The 16562-nt window shown below is 44.5% G+C and overlaps 1 protein-coding gene across 8 annotated transcripts in view; it reads left to right on the forward strand.

The window, feature by feature from the left end:
• SERGEF (secretion regulating guanine nucleotide exchange factor) overlaps nt 1-16562 on the forward strand; it is a 180811-nt gene that overhangs the window by 44441 nt on the left and 119808 nt on the right. For all 8 annotated transcript variants that reach the window (XM_039851528.1, XM_039851531.1, XM_039851535.1 and 5 more), the window contains one exon: nt 1426-1592. In XM_039851528.1, the coding sequence (XP_039707462.1) occupies nt 1426-1592 (167 nt within the window). The remainder of the gene's footprint in view (nt 1-1425; nt 1593-16562) is intronic.

Raw genomic sequence — 16562 nt, forward strand, 5'->3', positions numbered from 1 at the left:
TGAGGAGTCAAGAAAGGTTTCACAGAACTGGTGACACATGAACTGGACTGTAAAGGTTGAGCCATGGTTCATCAATTGAGTAACATAAGGAAACGTGATCCATGACAAAAGGAACAGCATACATGAGGCCATTAGGTAGAACATCTGAATGGACCCACTCTCAGTTCTTATGATATGCCTGCTTCTTCATGGGCTGCCCAGACTTTGCTCCCTCTTCGAAGAAGCCCAGAGGCCAGATTCCTATGAACTTCTCGCTATCTGCGGTAATGTCCATAAGCAGACCAATCCTGAGAACTTTGTCCCTGCAGAGCCCTGAATCTCTTTCATAATCTGACAATTCCTCCATTAGTCTGTGGTTGTTTTTTAGCTGACACTATAAGCCATATGTTGAATGTGGGGCCAGATGAAGCCTTGATACTAAACACAGAGTATGTAGTAGATTTGTCTAGAATTTAATATGCATTACTTGGTGTTTTGTCTCTTAAGCAAAGTTTTTCTTTGTTAAAATAAACATGTATAAAGAATTTATACAGCGCACATGGTTATGCATATTTATTGCAGAGAATCTGTTAATAATCTATGCCTCATCGGATTTTGCATTTCTGTTGAAATAACAAATGCGGCACTTGGTACAACTGAATGAATTTGGTGAATTTTCTTTTATCTGGGAGAAGAAAGGCCATTTCTCTTTTTCCAAACTTCATTTTCTTCAATCATCTTTAGCACTGGCCAGTTTCCCAGGTGACGCATCTAGAGAACTGAATGCTTTTCTGGCTCTAAATGGTTTTGTCTTTTTTTCCTTCGATCATTCCCTTCCTTCTAGCACATGTAGACATTTGTCTTGGGACTGTTAGAATTGCTCCTTTGAGTAAGAGCGTAGACTCTGAAAGTCCTCTTATGTTACATGGAGGGGAAAAGACATGAAACAGGCCATTAATTGAGCTCAGAGTAAGGGAATAAGGGATTGTGACATGGGGCAAGTCAGAGGCCTGAGGGACTTAAAGGTGGCTGATGGGGGCCCTGGACTTGGTGAGAGAGAGGAGAGCCTGAGAACAGACATCAGGGCAAAGCGCAAGGCGGCCGTGGGGACGGGAGAGGGTGGGTAGGCCATAAAGTGTGGTCGAAGCATTCTATGTAGTCATGTCTATATGTGTTCAAATACAGGAGCATGGGCTTTAGAATCAGCCTCTGTTGGAATGCAGCTCTGGTACTTACCACTTACTTGATCTTGACCAAGTCATTTTACCTTTCTGAACATCAGCTTCCCATATCTGTAATATGAATACTCATGCTTTCTTTAAGGGGAAGGTAAGAAGGCTCCTGGTACATAGTAGTTGGTACTAAAAGAAATGTTCACGCTTTCTCTTATAATTTAGTGCCTACCCATGAGAACACAGCCTTACTCAAATTATGTTTTGGTTTTAGAAACTGGCAAGGTGTTTACCTGGGGCCGAGCAGACTATGGTCAACTAGGGAGGAAGTTGGAGTCTTGTGAAGACTGGACACGGGAAAAGCAGGGTTCATCCCTCCCCTGCTCAAGACCACAGAAGAGCACGCCTTCGTCTCTGCAGTGCTTAACGGGAGCAACTGAGGTAGGAAGTGACGTAACATAAATGTGATGCATCTCTTCTCCTTGTCTTTCAGTGAAGCGTTTATTGAGGGTCTGCTGTGTGCTTTAGTCCTGGCGTTACAGCACGCTCCACACAGGAGTCCAAAAGGGTCCTTGCCTCAAGTTGCTTGTGGTTTAATATGGTAGAAAAGGCAGTTATCCAGATCACTATGCTGTGAGGCAGACTGTGTGTAACGACTTTGGAGAGGTTCCAGGTACTATGGGTCCACTTCGGGAATGAGTAATGAATTCAGGGTTCAGGGATTAGGTTAGGTCTCAAGGAGGACATGGCTTTGAGCTGTGCCTTGAAGAATGGGTCAGATGTGAGCAAGCAGCTATAAGAGCGAAGAGGACTTTTAGGTGGGCAGGACAGCTTGAACAGAGTCTAGGGATTAGGAAAGTGAAGAAAGTGTTTGGGGACTACTGGTGGTTCAGTTTGCCTGGAGCAGGGGTTGTCTGTGGGGGAGAAGATGAGGTAATATCAGGAAGATGGGCTGCAAACTGATCAAGGGGCCCTTAACACTGGGCTAAGTATTTGGCACTTCTGTTTATATTTCCCAGTGTAGAAAACATTGTAGTTCAGTTGCTTATTCAAGCCCCTGTAGTTTCCTGAAATGTCTTGAATTTCTACACTTAAGGCAGGAGTCTTAATTTCTCCAGGGTGTGTGTTTCTGTTACTAAATTTTACTTTACCGCTGTCCTTAAAAAAAAGAAAAGGCTTGGTTTTTGAGAAGAATGAGGATGGCCACGCAGGAAATGTGCCTCTGAACCCAAGTTGGCTTAATAAAGGAATTCAGTCTTCATTCAGAGTCTGTCAAAAAAAATTAATAAGCTAGTGAGACTTCTGTAATTAGCATCAGACTAATTACACCCCTCTCCATACCTAGAGGACTTCCCTTCCCCGGGGCCTGCCTGGCCTCCTCCTCCCGGGTATGTAGGACGGTTCTCCATTTCTGCTTCACATCCCAGCCCCGGTCCTCCTGGGTCTTTCCTTAGAGCTGGGTTGAGTCTGTCTGTCTTTCTCTCTCTTTCTTTAATTGAAAAGACGCTAAACAACACTGCAAAGACAATTTAGACATGGTAATAATAAAAAAAATCCATGATCTTACCACCCTACCATGGCTACATTCCTTTTTGTATGTATATATGTACATACTTTACAAAGCTACAGGTGATAGCATTTATAATGCTTTGTACTCTTCACTTATTTGATCACAAATTCTTTACTCTGTTTTTCTTGGTCTTTAAGATCCTTTAAAATGGTTATATAACATTATGGGTGGAAGGTTCTGGGATTTTCCAAATCATTCTTTGAATGTTGGACATTTAGATCATATATATATATAGGCACTGTGGTGGACTCTGCAGTGGATACTTTGTTAAACTGTTTCTTGAATATGCAATCTTAGGGATGAAATTGCAGGGGCAAAGGCCATGAGCATCTTTAAGACTTTTGCTATATTTCTCTGGATTCTGTTTGAAAGAAGTTGCTCCTACCAGTAGTGAATGAGGGAATGCAGTATTTAAGTGGGTTTTGTCTGCTTATCACATTCAGGTGCTGAGAGCTTGGTATATATAGTACTTTAGACCACTGGGCCATGGACTGGTATCAGTCTGTGACTTGTTAAGAACTGAGCAACACAGCAGGAGGTGAGTGGCAGGCGAGTGAGCCAAGCTTCATCTGTATTTGAAGGCGCTCCCCAGCGCCAGCATCACTGCCTCAGCTCCACCTCAGATCATCAGGCATTAGATTCTCATAGCAGCACCGGTCCCTGGTTCCAAAACGGTTGGGGACTGCTCTTTTAGACTCTTTTGCTTTTCTTTGTCTTTCCCAGAACATTTAAGACTTTGTGGTCAGGCAGCATAGCAGAAACACAAAGGCTTCATGGATTATTCTGAGTCTCAGAGGGTCATCAATGAGGATTACATGCAAAGTTCTTGGCATGTGTCAGGCACTCAGTAACTGTAGGTCCTTTCTCTTCTTCCCTTTTGAAGCCTTTTAATGCCCTCAGTGGCCACGATGTGCAGCACTATGACAGCCATGGCCAGTGCAAACATATAGCCTAAGAGCCTGACGCTGATGTGACTTTTATCTTAATCTTAGAGGGGCAATCTGAGGCATCGACTTGAGCCCCATGGCAACCTCATGTAGTGCTCCCCTCCATCTCTGCTCTAGTATCACACAGGTTTAGACTCCAGGCTGTTTTCATAAATCGGGCCTGGGAATCATCTCCGCTGTTGATATCTAGGTCTGGCCTGTCAGGCATCTAGATGCCTGAGGCCCAGTGCTAAGCCAGTGAACAGTGTAAGCTTCTAGGAGTAATTTTCAAGACCAAATACCATTCCAAGCCCAAGCCCTTGGACAAGACAAGAGCCCTACTAAACCAGGTGTTACCGTGGTCGGACCTTGGCCGCGGAGGTGCAGGGACTCCTGTGGAGTCAGGAAACGCCTTGAACTAAGTTGATAATTCCTGGCCTTCAAGGACCTGAGTGCGGCCCATAGCTGACCATTTTCCATCTTTAATGTCCAAGGGATAAGCAGAGGGAGGACTGAGCTATCTGGACTGGGGCCTCAGGTAGGATGTCTACCCAGACGGGTCCAGAAGGACAGCTAAGCAGGAGGAGAAGGCACAGGTAGATAGAGCTGGACTGTGAAATAACTGTCCCTTCCTGTGAACAAAAGAAAGCAAATAAATACAATGTTACCTGGTGGTTGTTATGGGTCAGGCAGCGTGCTAAATGCTTTAATTATATATTATTTCTCATCTTCACAATAAACCTGGGTACAGGTTTCACTGCTTTACAAATAAAGAGACTAGGGCTCAGAATGGAGAAGTCACTGGTCCAGGATCACACAGTAGATAAACAGTAGGGCTCGGATTTGGACTTGAAGTACTTGGAGCTCACATACTTTCTGTATAGATGAAGTAAAATTACATATGTCCTTTTACATGTGTACCCTCACCTGGATAAATATTCTGGAAGTCTGGGAAAGATTCCTTGAGAATCTTAATTCTTTTCTTCTGAGCTGTGTCTCATCTCTGGCCTGAGAAAGACTTTGAGATTTTAGACCAGGTGGGCCTGCCTTTAATGTTCTTACAGTGGTAAGGACTATGTACTTCATGCATTGTCAGATTTGCCTTAGATACTAGGCCTGTCTGACCACTCCTGGAAAATTCCAGGGGCCACACAGTGATCGGGGTTACCCTGCCCTGCACACGTCAGGGCAGGGTGTGTGTGAACAGGTTTGTTTGCACAGCAGCCTTTTGCTTTCCGGGTCCCAGGTGAGGCTGCTACCTGCACATTTGCTGTGGAACCTTGGCTCTCAACTCCACCCACAGGTGGAAGCCTGCATTTCATAGTCGAGCAGAAGTGCTTGTGCTCATTTAGTGGGTACATTGCGCCTCCTCCAGGATTCTGAAGCAGGTAGAGCTGGGCACCTGGTGTGTTCGTGAACCCATCAGGAGACCTATTTGACTGAAGGTGAACAGCCTCTGAGGGACAAGGTCTAGACTGGCAGTCGGGAGACCTGGGTTCTAGCTCTGGTTGTGCTCTGACTTGGTGAATCTGGGCAAGCCCCCTTTCCTCCTGCACCCTTAGTCCCCCCACACCCCCATATGTAGGTTGGGGATGTTAGATCAGGTGATTCCTAAGGTTTGTTATAGATCTAGAAGTCCCTTCCATCTGTGATTCTTATTTCCCATAAATGATCACTCCTTAAATGACTCCTGCCCCTGGAGTCCCTCAATGTCATAGCCAAGATCACTTAACCCCTAGCTGCTGGCTCAACTTTGGCAGACCTGCGAAAGTTAACTAATATAGAAGTTCCAGGCTTCAGTACCATTTGAGCTTTGCTCTGCCTCTCTGCCTTGACTCTGTTCTCTGCCCTTGTTCCTTGTCCCCAGGGCCTCCTGCTCCAGTTTAGGTCATTGGGACTTAGTATGATGCTCCCGCCTGGTCCTCCTAGGACTTGTAGTTTGGCTTTCACTCCTGTCCCTGTGGCTGTGCTCTTATTGCCGGGGGCAGGCAGGCCTCGGTGACATGACCTTCCTGACTTCCCCGTCCACCAGGCCCTCCAGGCTCTGTGTGTGTAGTTCTACCTTTCCTGCTTTCCTGCGTCGGCCACACAGTGCCAGTGGGTGGGGAGGTGGATACAAAGCTAAAGAATACATGTCTTTGGCCTAAAAGAACTGCCAGGTACATAAATAAATTCTTACTGTACAGAGTGAAAAGTGCTGTTAGTGGTATGTATGACAGGCCAAGCAAGCAGTGAAGACAGAATGATTAATTCCAAAGACACTAACAAAAAGAAGTATTATTTGAACTAGATTCTTAAAAATGAGTAGGAGCTCAACAAAGGTAGAAGGACATGCCAGGCAGTGGGGACAACGTGAACTAAAACCGTGAATCTAAATCTGCTTTAACTGCTGGTACAACCGGGATGCCTGCCCATTCCAGTGGTCCGGCTTAGTTTTACAGTAATGCTGCCTCTCTAGCCTGCCCCTTCACTGCCATCCATCCTTCTGATGGGAGTACTGTCTGAAGGAAAATCACTCTCACGTACATTCTCTTGTTTGATCCCAGGGCGATGCTGTGAAATGGGCCAGAATAGGAATGGTTATCCTCATTTCACAACTGAGGCCCAGAGAGGCTAGCGAGGAATTAGAAGACTGCAGGCAAGCAGCTGATTTCCAGTGTTTCTGAGGGCCTTGCTCTGGCCGCAGTCTGTTGGCATGGTCCTGAGTCATGTTCCTGGTTTAAATTCTGCCCACCTTTGGTTGAGGAGCACCAAATCGCAGTCAGGGAGCTCAGCGTACACGTGCACGTGTGTGCACACACGCAGCCACTGGAGCAGGAGCAGGAAACGCGGAAATAAACAAGGGTTGAACCAGGGATTGGGTAACCGTCAAGCCCAAATGCCATCAGCCCTCATTGTGCTGCAGGACTAAAACTGTTTGTTGGAGGATCAACCTGTGCACAGGGTCTAAGTAAAATCTGTCAGAACGAGTGGGAAAGAAGCTATTTTTAGTTTGCAAAGTCACTCACTCAGCTGTGTTAGCTGAGGTTTGAGCCAGTCCCCTACGCTTTCCACAGTGTTATTTCTGAAGGAGAAATACCACTTGAATGCTGCGTAAAACCCATTAATGAAGCTGGAAGTTTCCAGGGCGTCTTTGTCCTGCAGCTCCCTCGGAAGGCTGCCTTTCCTGAATGACCTTCCTCCTTTCCTATATTTAATGCATTTCTAATTTTAAGTTTGTGTCAAGACCGTGGGACTTTGGCGCCCTAAATAACACAGAAATCTACCACCAGCAAACAGCTGAGTCCGGAGGGCTCTGACAGAATTGAACACAGCCTGAAAAAGTATTCCCAAGTCATTCTCGGGTAAATAATCCACAGCATCACAGCTCTTCTTAGAGGACCAGGAGGACTCCGAGACCATGGCCCTGGGCAGCCCAAACCTTTGAAGTGCAGCAGGTTTTAGAGGCCTCCCCAAATGGGGCAGCAGTCTTCACCCAAAGACTGTTGTTTCACTGGAGGTTGGAAAAGCCAGCACATCTGAGCTGTAGCTGCTAACTTAATAGGAGGAGAAATAACCCAAAACAAACCTCAAAGCGGAGTACACTCAGAAGAGAGAAAGAGCCACCAGACAGGGCTGTCTAGTTTGAAAGACATGGTTAAGGATATGATACAGAAGCACTTATTTACTACTGGCTATTTATTTATTTATATTTATCATCTTTTCTCACTAAAAAAATAGAGCATCCAGGAGGGCGAGGGCCTATCTGTCTTGTTCAAGGCTGTGCTCCCAGTGTCTGGAATAGTTCCCGGTAACTCGTAGGTGCTTAGTGGATAATTCCTGACTGAATAAATGAAAAATGAATGAAAGAAGTGGCTTCAGAGGTAATGTGGCCCTATTCAGCTCTCTCTTCTCTCTCTCTCCCCCTACAGTCTGCACGTCTCAGTCCCAGGCCAGTTCAAGAACAGGCATTTCTGTGTTTTTAGGCATTTGGGTGTCCGACATCCTGTAGAGCTAGAGGACAGACAGGCTCTGACCCTGTAATATACTTGACCAACCCAGAAGTTTCTTATGAAGTCCGTTGATGATGGGGCTTAAGTCAGTCCTTTAGCGCTTCATGATTTACCAAGAGCTTTCACGCACATTCATCTTTGGTTTTTCTTCTTTTATCCAGTAGATGCTTATGTATGCCTGTCTATCCAAGCACCACATGAGCCAAATGGGGGAAGCAGAGAAGATTAGAACAGTTCTCGTCTTAGGGGCTTGTGAACTAGTGGCAGGGCTAAGTTCATTGCAGGACACGTAGAACGTGACAAAGGCTATAAGAAAGAGTGTGACAATGAAGATGCGTTGATTCCATTTCTTTCTATGTCTTTGGGGACCTTTTCTTTCTCGTATTTTCAGTCCCTGTGGTTCTGTTGGATTTTGCAGGATTGGGGTAGGGGGTGTTTGGGGTGGGAGGTGGTGACTGGAAAGGCTTCCTGAATTGGAAGTGCTGATATTAAATTAGTTCTCAAGGGAGCTAATGCAAAGTAACAGAGGAATCTTGGCAAGAACTTGCATTAAGAGGAAAGCAGAGGAAGAGCAGCCAGATAGAGACTGAGTATTGACAAGAGAGGGAGCAAGCAAGCCAGGAACTGCAGCGTCTCAGAAGCTAAGGAGATTTCAACAGGAAGGTCAGGAGATTGGGAACTGAGAACAGACCGCTGGATTTGGTGATGGGAGGTGTGGTGTCACTTCTGAGAGAAGAAGTTTCGGTGGAAGATGAAGAAGGGACGTAGGGACATAGGAAATGAAAGGGCAATGAGAAATATGGGCTGCGGGTGTGAACGACCCTTTCAGGAGGTTTGGTAGTCAAAGGAGAATGAGAACAAACTCAGGAACGTGAAAAGAGAGCCTAGTTCCAGTTAGTTTTGTAAGCTTGGGGAAACTGGAGTGTGTCAGAGGGCTGAAAGAAAGGAGCAGAGAGAGTGAGAAGAGTAAAGATGCAAGAGAGAGGCGGGATAGCTGAACAAGGCCCCCGGGGAGACGAGAGATAGGGTTGAAATCATCGTGAAGGAGTTAATTCTCACAAGAAGGAAGGGTACTTTGTTTCAACACAGGAGTAAAGAAAAAAGGGGATAGATGAAGACACAAGCTTTGAAGTGGAAAAGAGAAATGCTTTCGTTGAAGTGTGTGTATTCTTTGTCATCATGTTATATATTAGTTTTATTTATTCAATAAATGTTTACCACGTCCTACTGTGGGCCATGCACAGTGCAAGGTGCCAAGAATTCATAAAAAAGACACAGTTGCTGCCTAATACTGTAATACAGTATTTATTAGTAATATAGTAACCATTAATATCTCCATCTCTAAATCAAATTTCGAATCCTTTGAGAGCAGACACTGTCTTATTTATCTTTGTATAATTAGGGCCAGGCTTGGTACAAAGTAAATAATCAGTAGAAGTGTGCTGGAAAAAAGTGTGAAAGCTCCTGTTAGGTGGCTTAAATCTTCCTGGTTAGATTGAAAGCCCAATTGTCTACTGGCATGATGAGGTTAGTGTGGAGAGGCCTCCAGGGAGGGACTAGTTCTCTCTGCTCTGGCGTGGGTACATCCAGCATTGTCTGGTAACTGCTTAGAAATGGGAGAAGAAAGATACCATTATTGGCTCTGACCTCTGGGTGGTGGGTAGGGCAGATGTTGCCACCCTCATTCTAGGAGTGAGGAAATTGAAGTTCGGAGAGAAAGCTGTCACAAGCTCGAGGCTACACAGTACATGGCAAAACAAGGACTTGAGCCTGGCTGTCAGAGCCCTCATTCTTCTCATTGCTAGTCCTGTACACCAACAGTTTCCTCTCTGGACAATTCTGATCAGAATGTGAGCCTGGGCTCTGGCTTTGGCTATCACTAGGTGGTAGTTGGGTCTGACAGAAACCTGATGGTCCTCTCCAGATTCACAATCTGGGTCAGTGTCTTATGAGAAAAATCATGAGGAAAGGAATAGCCTCAGTGAGGACTTGGACGGTGAAGCTAACTCATGACTGTGGTAAACCATAGTGTTCCTCAGAGTTGAGGTCTGACGGATAGAGTCTTGAATGTGGAGTGAGATGTGGGTTGGAATTTCTGCTGTCACCTACAACCCACATGACTTTGGGCTAGTGAAAACCTCTCCAAGCCTTGTTCCTCTCATCTGCCGAGTGGGAGTAATAATATCTGCTTTACCTTGCCCACAGGGTTATCGAAAGAGGCAAATAAGATAAATGATGGGTTTTGTAAACTCAAAAATGCTGTACAAAAGACTTACAATTGAGTTCATAGCATATGAGCCACTCTATGCTTCCCATAAAGGTTTTGTTGTAAGTATGGAATATGGGTTAGAGCTGCCCTTCTGTCTTATCCCTTGACATCTTAAGGGCTACATGGAATCATATTGGCTCGTGGTAAACACGTCTTAGAGTCAGAACCAGTGAAAATAGCGGAGGCCATATGCTTGGTACTCTCTCTATAGCCAGTCTTCATTCAGTGCCAGAGAGTTCCTGTCGAGGTAGCCGTCAGCACTGACAGCAAGGATGTTTCTGGCTTGCTTTCTCTCAGCAGCAGAGGAAATTCATCAGCACTGATTTAAAGTCCCAGTGACCTCATGTGTCACCACCACTCGCTGCAGCATTATGACCGCCCAAGGCCATGCCCAGGGTCAGCCTGGATTTGACCAGCTGTCTTTTGTTGCATTTGACCTTGAAAACCGGGAGATCTGGGGTACAAGTAAATTATGCAGAGGTTTAGAGTGAACAGAAGTCAATGAGGTTTTAGAGGAGGCTGCAGTGATTTGATGAGAGAAACACAAAGTCTGTGAAGGCTGAGTGAGCTATGCCTGAATTAGTTGGCCAAGGAACTAAAACTACCTCCATCTTTACCACCGTTCCTCTAGCTTGAACCCCCATTATCTGTTGCCTAGTTACAGTGACATCCCCCTAGTTGAAAACCCCTTGTCTCTAGTCTGGCCTTATCCCTGCTGCTCCCACCCAGCTGCCAAAGTGATGTACTAAAATATAAATCTGATTGTGCTATGCTCTTACTTTGTTTTTCTAGGATTATTAGAAAATTCAGAAAACATTCATTCCCATAATGAACGCTATTGGAAACCTACTATATAGAAGAAACTTAGTCAAGCCTTTAGAATATAGTGGAGAATAAGGCCCAGTCTCTACCTTCAAAGGACAGGCAAAACGTACAAGCCATAATCTTCACAGCCAGTGTGCAAAGAATGGAGTTATTAGAGTGTGAGTTCCAGTTTTGTCGTTAGCCTTGTTCACCGCTATGTCCCCATCACTCTGATTAGTGCCCAGCACATGGTAGGTACTCTGTAAATAATTGTTATAGGGATGAATGTATGCCTTTACTTTTTAATGGCTTCTCATCCAGGATGAAGTCCAAAATCTCTGGGTTGTCATAAGCAGCTCTTCCTGATCCTGCCCCTGTCAGATTATCCAGCTCACTCTCTACCTGTCTCTTAACATTCTGCCATTCATCCATACTGAACTAACAAAATCATCATGTTATTTTAAACATAGGTTCATTGAAATTCACCCTTCCAATTCCTGGGTCATTGCACATGCTGGTTCTGCTTCCCTCTGCCCTTGGCTTCACGGACAACTACTACCCTGGATAACAAGGACGATGTCTTATATTCGAATCTCTGTTCCTGCCGTCCAGCCTGACAAACCTGTCTCTTCCTTATCTGTTGAGTTTTTCTTGGCTTGGTGTCATTACCCACCTTCCTTGGCTCTGTGGCGCTATCGTCTCTGTCTCCTAAGCCCTTTTCCACCTCCCCTCTACCTTCCTTGTCCTAAGCCCCCTTGAGAATCCAGATCTGGACTTTTTGGGGCTGCCTCAGGCCTGGCTCCTTGGCTGTGATGAACCCTGGCCTTCTTTTTGCTTTTCTTCTCTCTCCCACATTGGCCCCATCCAGGCAGCTGGACCTCTTGGCCAGTTCCACTTGCATAAGAACCCTACCCTGAGCAGGGCCTGGATTTTGCCAGTTCCATTGCATGGGGGTCGGGGTGGGGCGGGGAGGAGGGGCACGGCTCTGTGTCCTGAACCTCTGGTCACTCTTTGGGACCTTGTTCTGAATGGCTGATTCCCCAGTAGAATACACCTTCTTGATTCTGAGGGTTGCTGCTGTCCGGAGCTTCCGGCCTAGAGGCCCTCTTTGATATTGGCATTGGGCCCAATCAAGCCAGGCCCCACTGGGTGCTTTATAGGGGATGGCTGCCTTCGGAGCCAGCCCTGGAGTCACCCCTCTTCCCTAAACGTTATCTGTTCTCTTTCTAGCCTCTTTTTGGCCTGTGTGTCCTGAGAAGCTGAGGTTTTTGCCTGCTAGGCACCCCTTGAGGCAGATAAGGAGAAAACATCGCTCTTGTCACTTCTAAGGAAGCAAAACCAGGTCATTTTATTGGGAAGCAGCCTTTAGAACCCCCAAACCCCAGGCTAGTTGGTAAAGGGACCCCAGAATTAGGACTTGATGGAAAAAAGTTTCAGTCTTTTATGATTACATAATTCCCTTCTGTGATGCAGTGGCCCTCTCTGTGGGAACAGTGTCAGTGGTGGTGGCCACCTTCTGCATCTGCAGATTGTTGTTTGGAAGGGAGCTGTTTTTCCTAGATGCCTGGTATCATACAAGACTGCTTGCGAGTAGCAGAAATGGAAGGACTCAGAGATGTCTTTGCAAAAAAGAGCGGCTGCCATGATTATCAATTATGAAGCTTCTGGGTTTTCAGAGGGGCCAGAAGTGTAAGAAGGAGGGAAAGCAGGAGGCAGGGTGGGAGTCCACTCACAGGTGCTTGGAGGCTGCCTGTAGCTCCCATGAGAGCCTTCCCATGTGCTACTTCAGGAGACACAGCTGGCTGGGGACGGTGGCTCATGGCTGCTCAACAAAATGCATGCGTCATTGTAGCCAGCACTCCCAGGATTGAGTGAGGAAAGTTCCTCACTCCAGAAAGGTAATTTAGTCATTCTTGAATATGTTCTCTGTGATTTTAGTTCCATGTGGTCCCTTTTCAGCAAAAAATTTTTTTATTATTATTAGTAATAGCGTAGCGCAAGCCCATCATTTGAGGTTAGAGTCTGCATGAAGGAGCAACAAATAAAAGAACAACTTGGAAGAATCAAAAGACTTTATATCGTGGCTCAATTCTTGGACAAACTAATTTACTTCTCTGAGCCTCAGGTTTTGCCTCTGTAAGATATAATAATACTTATTAGGCCTTCCTCTCCAAGTGGTTGTCAAAATGATGTTATGGATGTGAAAGCACTTTATAAACTATGAAGCAATAAACAAATGTAAGTTATATTAGTAGATTTCTTTGTCATATCCAACCTTCTAGGTTTTCAGTTCTTGTAGCTTTTTGGACATCATTATTAGTGATCTTGGAGTTGGAGATGAATCATTTTAATGATTTTTTGAGTTCCTCTTTATCCATCAGTACTTGTCAAGTACCCAGGGTGCATTAGAACTGTGGACTTGGAATGTGACAACAAGGAGGACTCAGAGTCCTCCATTTTTCTAAATGAGATGTGAGTGATAGTGTAAATCTCCTATAGGTAAGAGCTGAGGACTTGTGAGAAGAGAGATCTAGAGGCAGAGTCTGGGAAAAGTGTTGTTGGCCAGGTCTCTTGAGTCTTTGGGAGAGTTTCTTAGAGGAGATGAAATTTGGAGGCTGAGGGAGACTGAGTTTGTTGGGTAAGAAGATCAAGCTCCTGTAGGTTTCTGAAGGATCTATGGGAAGAGGCTGATTCCTTCAGAGGTGATAAACCCAGGGACGGTGTTGACAGGCTTGGATTTGAGCACTGAGGTTGGCAGTTAGGAAGGACTATGATTGGGAAGAATAGGGTTTTTTAGAAATATCATAATGATAGTTCCTATTTGTTGAACATTGCCTATGTACCACATATTGTGCTAAGCATTATATAAACAGCACTTTCAATTCTTACCACATTCCTATGAAGCAGTGTACTATGTGATTCCCATTTTGTAGATGAGGAAACCAAAACTTGGGAAAGTAACTTGTCTAAGGACACAGCTAAGAAATAGCAGAGCTAACACAGTGGCAGCGTTGTGGACTAGAAGACATACAAATGACTGGATGGTGGTTTTCCAGGTTGAGGGGCAAAGATGTGACTGTGTATGCTGCTCATCCCACCCCCACCCATAGAAATCCAGATGGTGCTAGAAGAGGTAGAGTCTGTGACAGCTCATTCTTCTTGCCTAGGTGCAGACTAGGGGAGGTGAGTAGAGCCAAAGAGTGGCTTTCTTTCCCTGCCATTTTAAAGCTGAGATAGAAATGTGCCTTTGAAGAGTTGAGAAAAGATATTTTAATTCCTCATGGCCCTCTTAGGCTTCTGTTTCCATTCATAGTGGCAGCAAGGATGAGTTTCTGAGTATCAACCCCAGCCCCCTCACCTGCAAATTCTGTTTGTACCACTTTACAAGGCTCTGATTGGAGTTTACCCACATGAATCTTTTTTGGACAAATTCAGTTACCATTTGAAGTGTAAGTTACTTGCAGACAGGTACCATGTCTTGGTTGCATATGTATCTTTAGCACATGGCACAGTGCCTCTCAGAAAGCTAGTGGTTTGGATTTGTTATAGAATTGACTGGAAACCTCTCTTCTCTTAGAGTCTGAGTCACCTGTTACTCTTTGATTTGATATCCGACGTCTGATCACCTCACATGTGGGGGTCTTCCAGAAGAGAGCATATGGTGCTGCAGAGAGGGCACTGTATTTTAGGAATTAAAAAAAACCTCATATCCTGTTGGGCAGAGAATGGAAGGTCGGTCACATAGCAGACACTTGGCAAAGCCATGGGGGCTTGAGATCCACCCACCCTGAAACAGGCTTGGAGAGGTCTGCTGTGGGATAGCTTATGTTCATGGCTATCAGAGTTGTGATATATTAGTTCAGAAGGGAGAGGAACAAAAACAGAATGCTGACTCCTCCAGTGTCTCAGCATGAGGGTCATAGAAATATAAGCATCTTTCTCAGTCTGCAGTGCTCCACTCCTCAAATGCCTATTTAAGGGCAAGAGCACAGAGTCTAGCAAATGATACATTTCCCTTTGCACCCCTCAAGGTGAAATTTCTGCTACTGCATGGGGACTTGTGGGAGAAATTCCGTAGTTACTGCTGTATAACACATTTATCATTCTGCTCCCCTGGCACATTTTGCCAAGTTGCATAATTTCCCTGTTTCTTCCTTCACTGCATGATGATGATGCATCTGGTGGCTGCAGCCTGCCTGGTCAGAGTTTTTGTGTAGTGGAAAGAGCAATGTATTAGCTAATAATGACAACAGGTAGCTGTCCTGGTAGGGCGCCCAGTTGTCTGCTAAGCACTTTCTAGATACCATCTCTTCAATCTTCATGAGTTCAGATTATTATTCCTCAGTTTTCAGATGAGGTGAGTGAGGCTTGGGGGTGGTCACTTTTTGAAGGCCACATGACTAATAAGTGACAGAATTGTGATTAAAACTCAGATCCTACAGCGCAGCCTATGCCATGAAATACCATTTTGAACTCTACTGGTAATTTTCTGTGGGACCTGGGACCAGGGACTCTGTTTCCCTGAGCCTCGGCTTCCTAATTTGTGTAATGAGAAGCAGTTCCAAGGGCTCTTCCAAAGATCCAAGGCCAATACCATTCCAGTTTGGTTAGAACTCTTACCTGTGTGGAGGCTGATTTCTTTTTAGCTTTGAGATTTCATTTCTTTTGTTTTATAGTAGCAAGCTAGTTTCTATGTATTAATTCCACAACAACAACATTAATATCAAGTAATTAAAATATACATATCATAAAATAGTATGGATCAGTACTGTCTAGTAGAACTTTCTATGATGATGGAAATAATCTGTATCAGTTTAACGTAGTAGCCAATAACTACATGTGGCTACTGAGCACTTGAAATGTAGCTAGTATGACAGAGGAACTGAATTTTAAATTATATTTTAATTAATTTAAATATAAATAGCCACACGTATTGCGCAGTGCAGATATAGATGGTATAAAACATAAAATAAAATAGAGTAGAGATTCTTCTATTCCCACCTCATCTTTGTCTTTCATATCCCAACTGGGGCTTCTGATTTCCATGTTGATTTTTCCAGACGTCTGATACTTGACATGTTATTACATTTGTGTTATGCTTTAAACTTTCAGCATACTCATACATTATTGCATCATTTTTTTTCCTACCTATGAGGCATGTAGAAAAGGTGGCTGGCTAGTGCTACGTGCATTTCTCAGATAAGGAAAATGAGGCACAGAGGGGCTAAATATGCTACTAGGACCTGAGTAAATACTTTTTGAATAAGTAGCTTACCTAACACCATTTTTGGAGCAGTAGAACCAGGACTGGAAACTTAGGTCTTCTCATTCCAGCCAGAGTTTCCTTTAGTTTTCCTATCACTGATGTGCCAAGCATAGAGTAGAGGGACTCTGCTTGTTAGAGATAACTTTTAATGTTAGATGAGGCATTTTTTTCTTTTCATTTGATACCTTTCTCTACTATTTGATTTTTTAACTATATATAGGCATCATCTTAATTATAATAATAGAGTAAATATTTGGAAAAATGATATGCTATGCTATGAGGCCACATAATGGAGTTGTTCCTATTTTGTAGATATGAGAACTGTCATGTTAGTCAGAGAGAGATAGGTTTTTCATGTAGTCTCTATGGTCAGAAGAGGATTGAATTCCATCTTGATTTCTGATAATGGTGAAGTACCCCTTTTAGACCAACTGTCCCACAGGAAACAACTGTGAACTCAGACAAAAATGTAAAAAAAACAACTACTTGAAGGAATTGGAGAGTGACTGGAGCAGGCCCATTCTTCACAAGTGTCAAGGTCCCAAATGTTAAGGAAAGACTGAGGAACTGTTTTGGATTGAAGG

This window comes from Pteropus medius, unplaced genomic scaffold (genome assembly GCF_902729225.1).
Source record: "Pteropus medius unplaced genomic scaffold, Ma_sr-lr_union100, whole genome shotgun sequence".
NCBI classification, from domain to species: Eukaryota; Metazoa; Chordata; class Mammalia; order Chiroptera; family Pteropodidae; genus Pteropus; species Pteropus medius.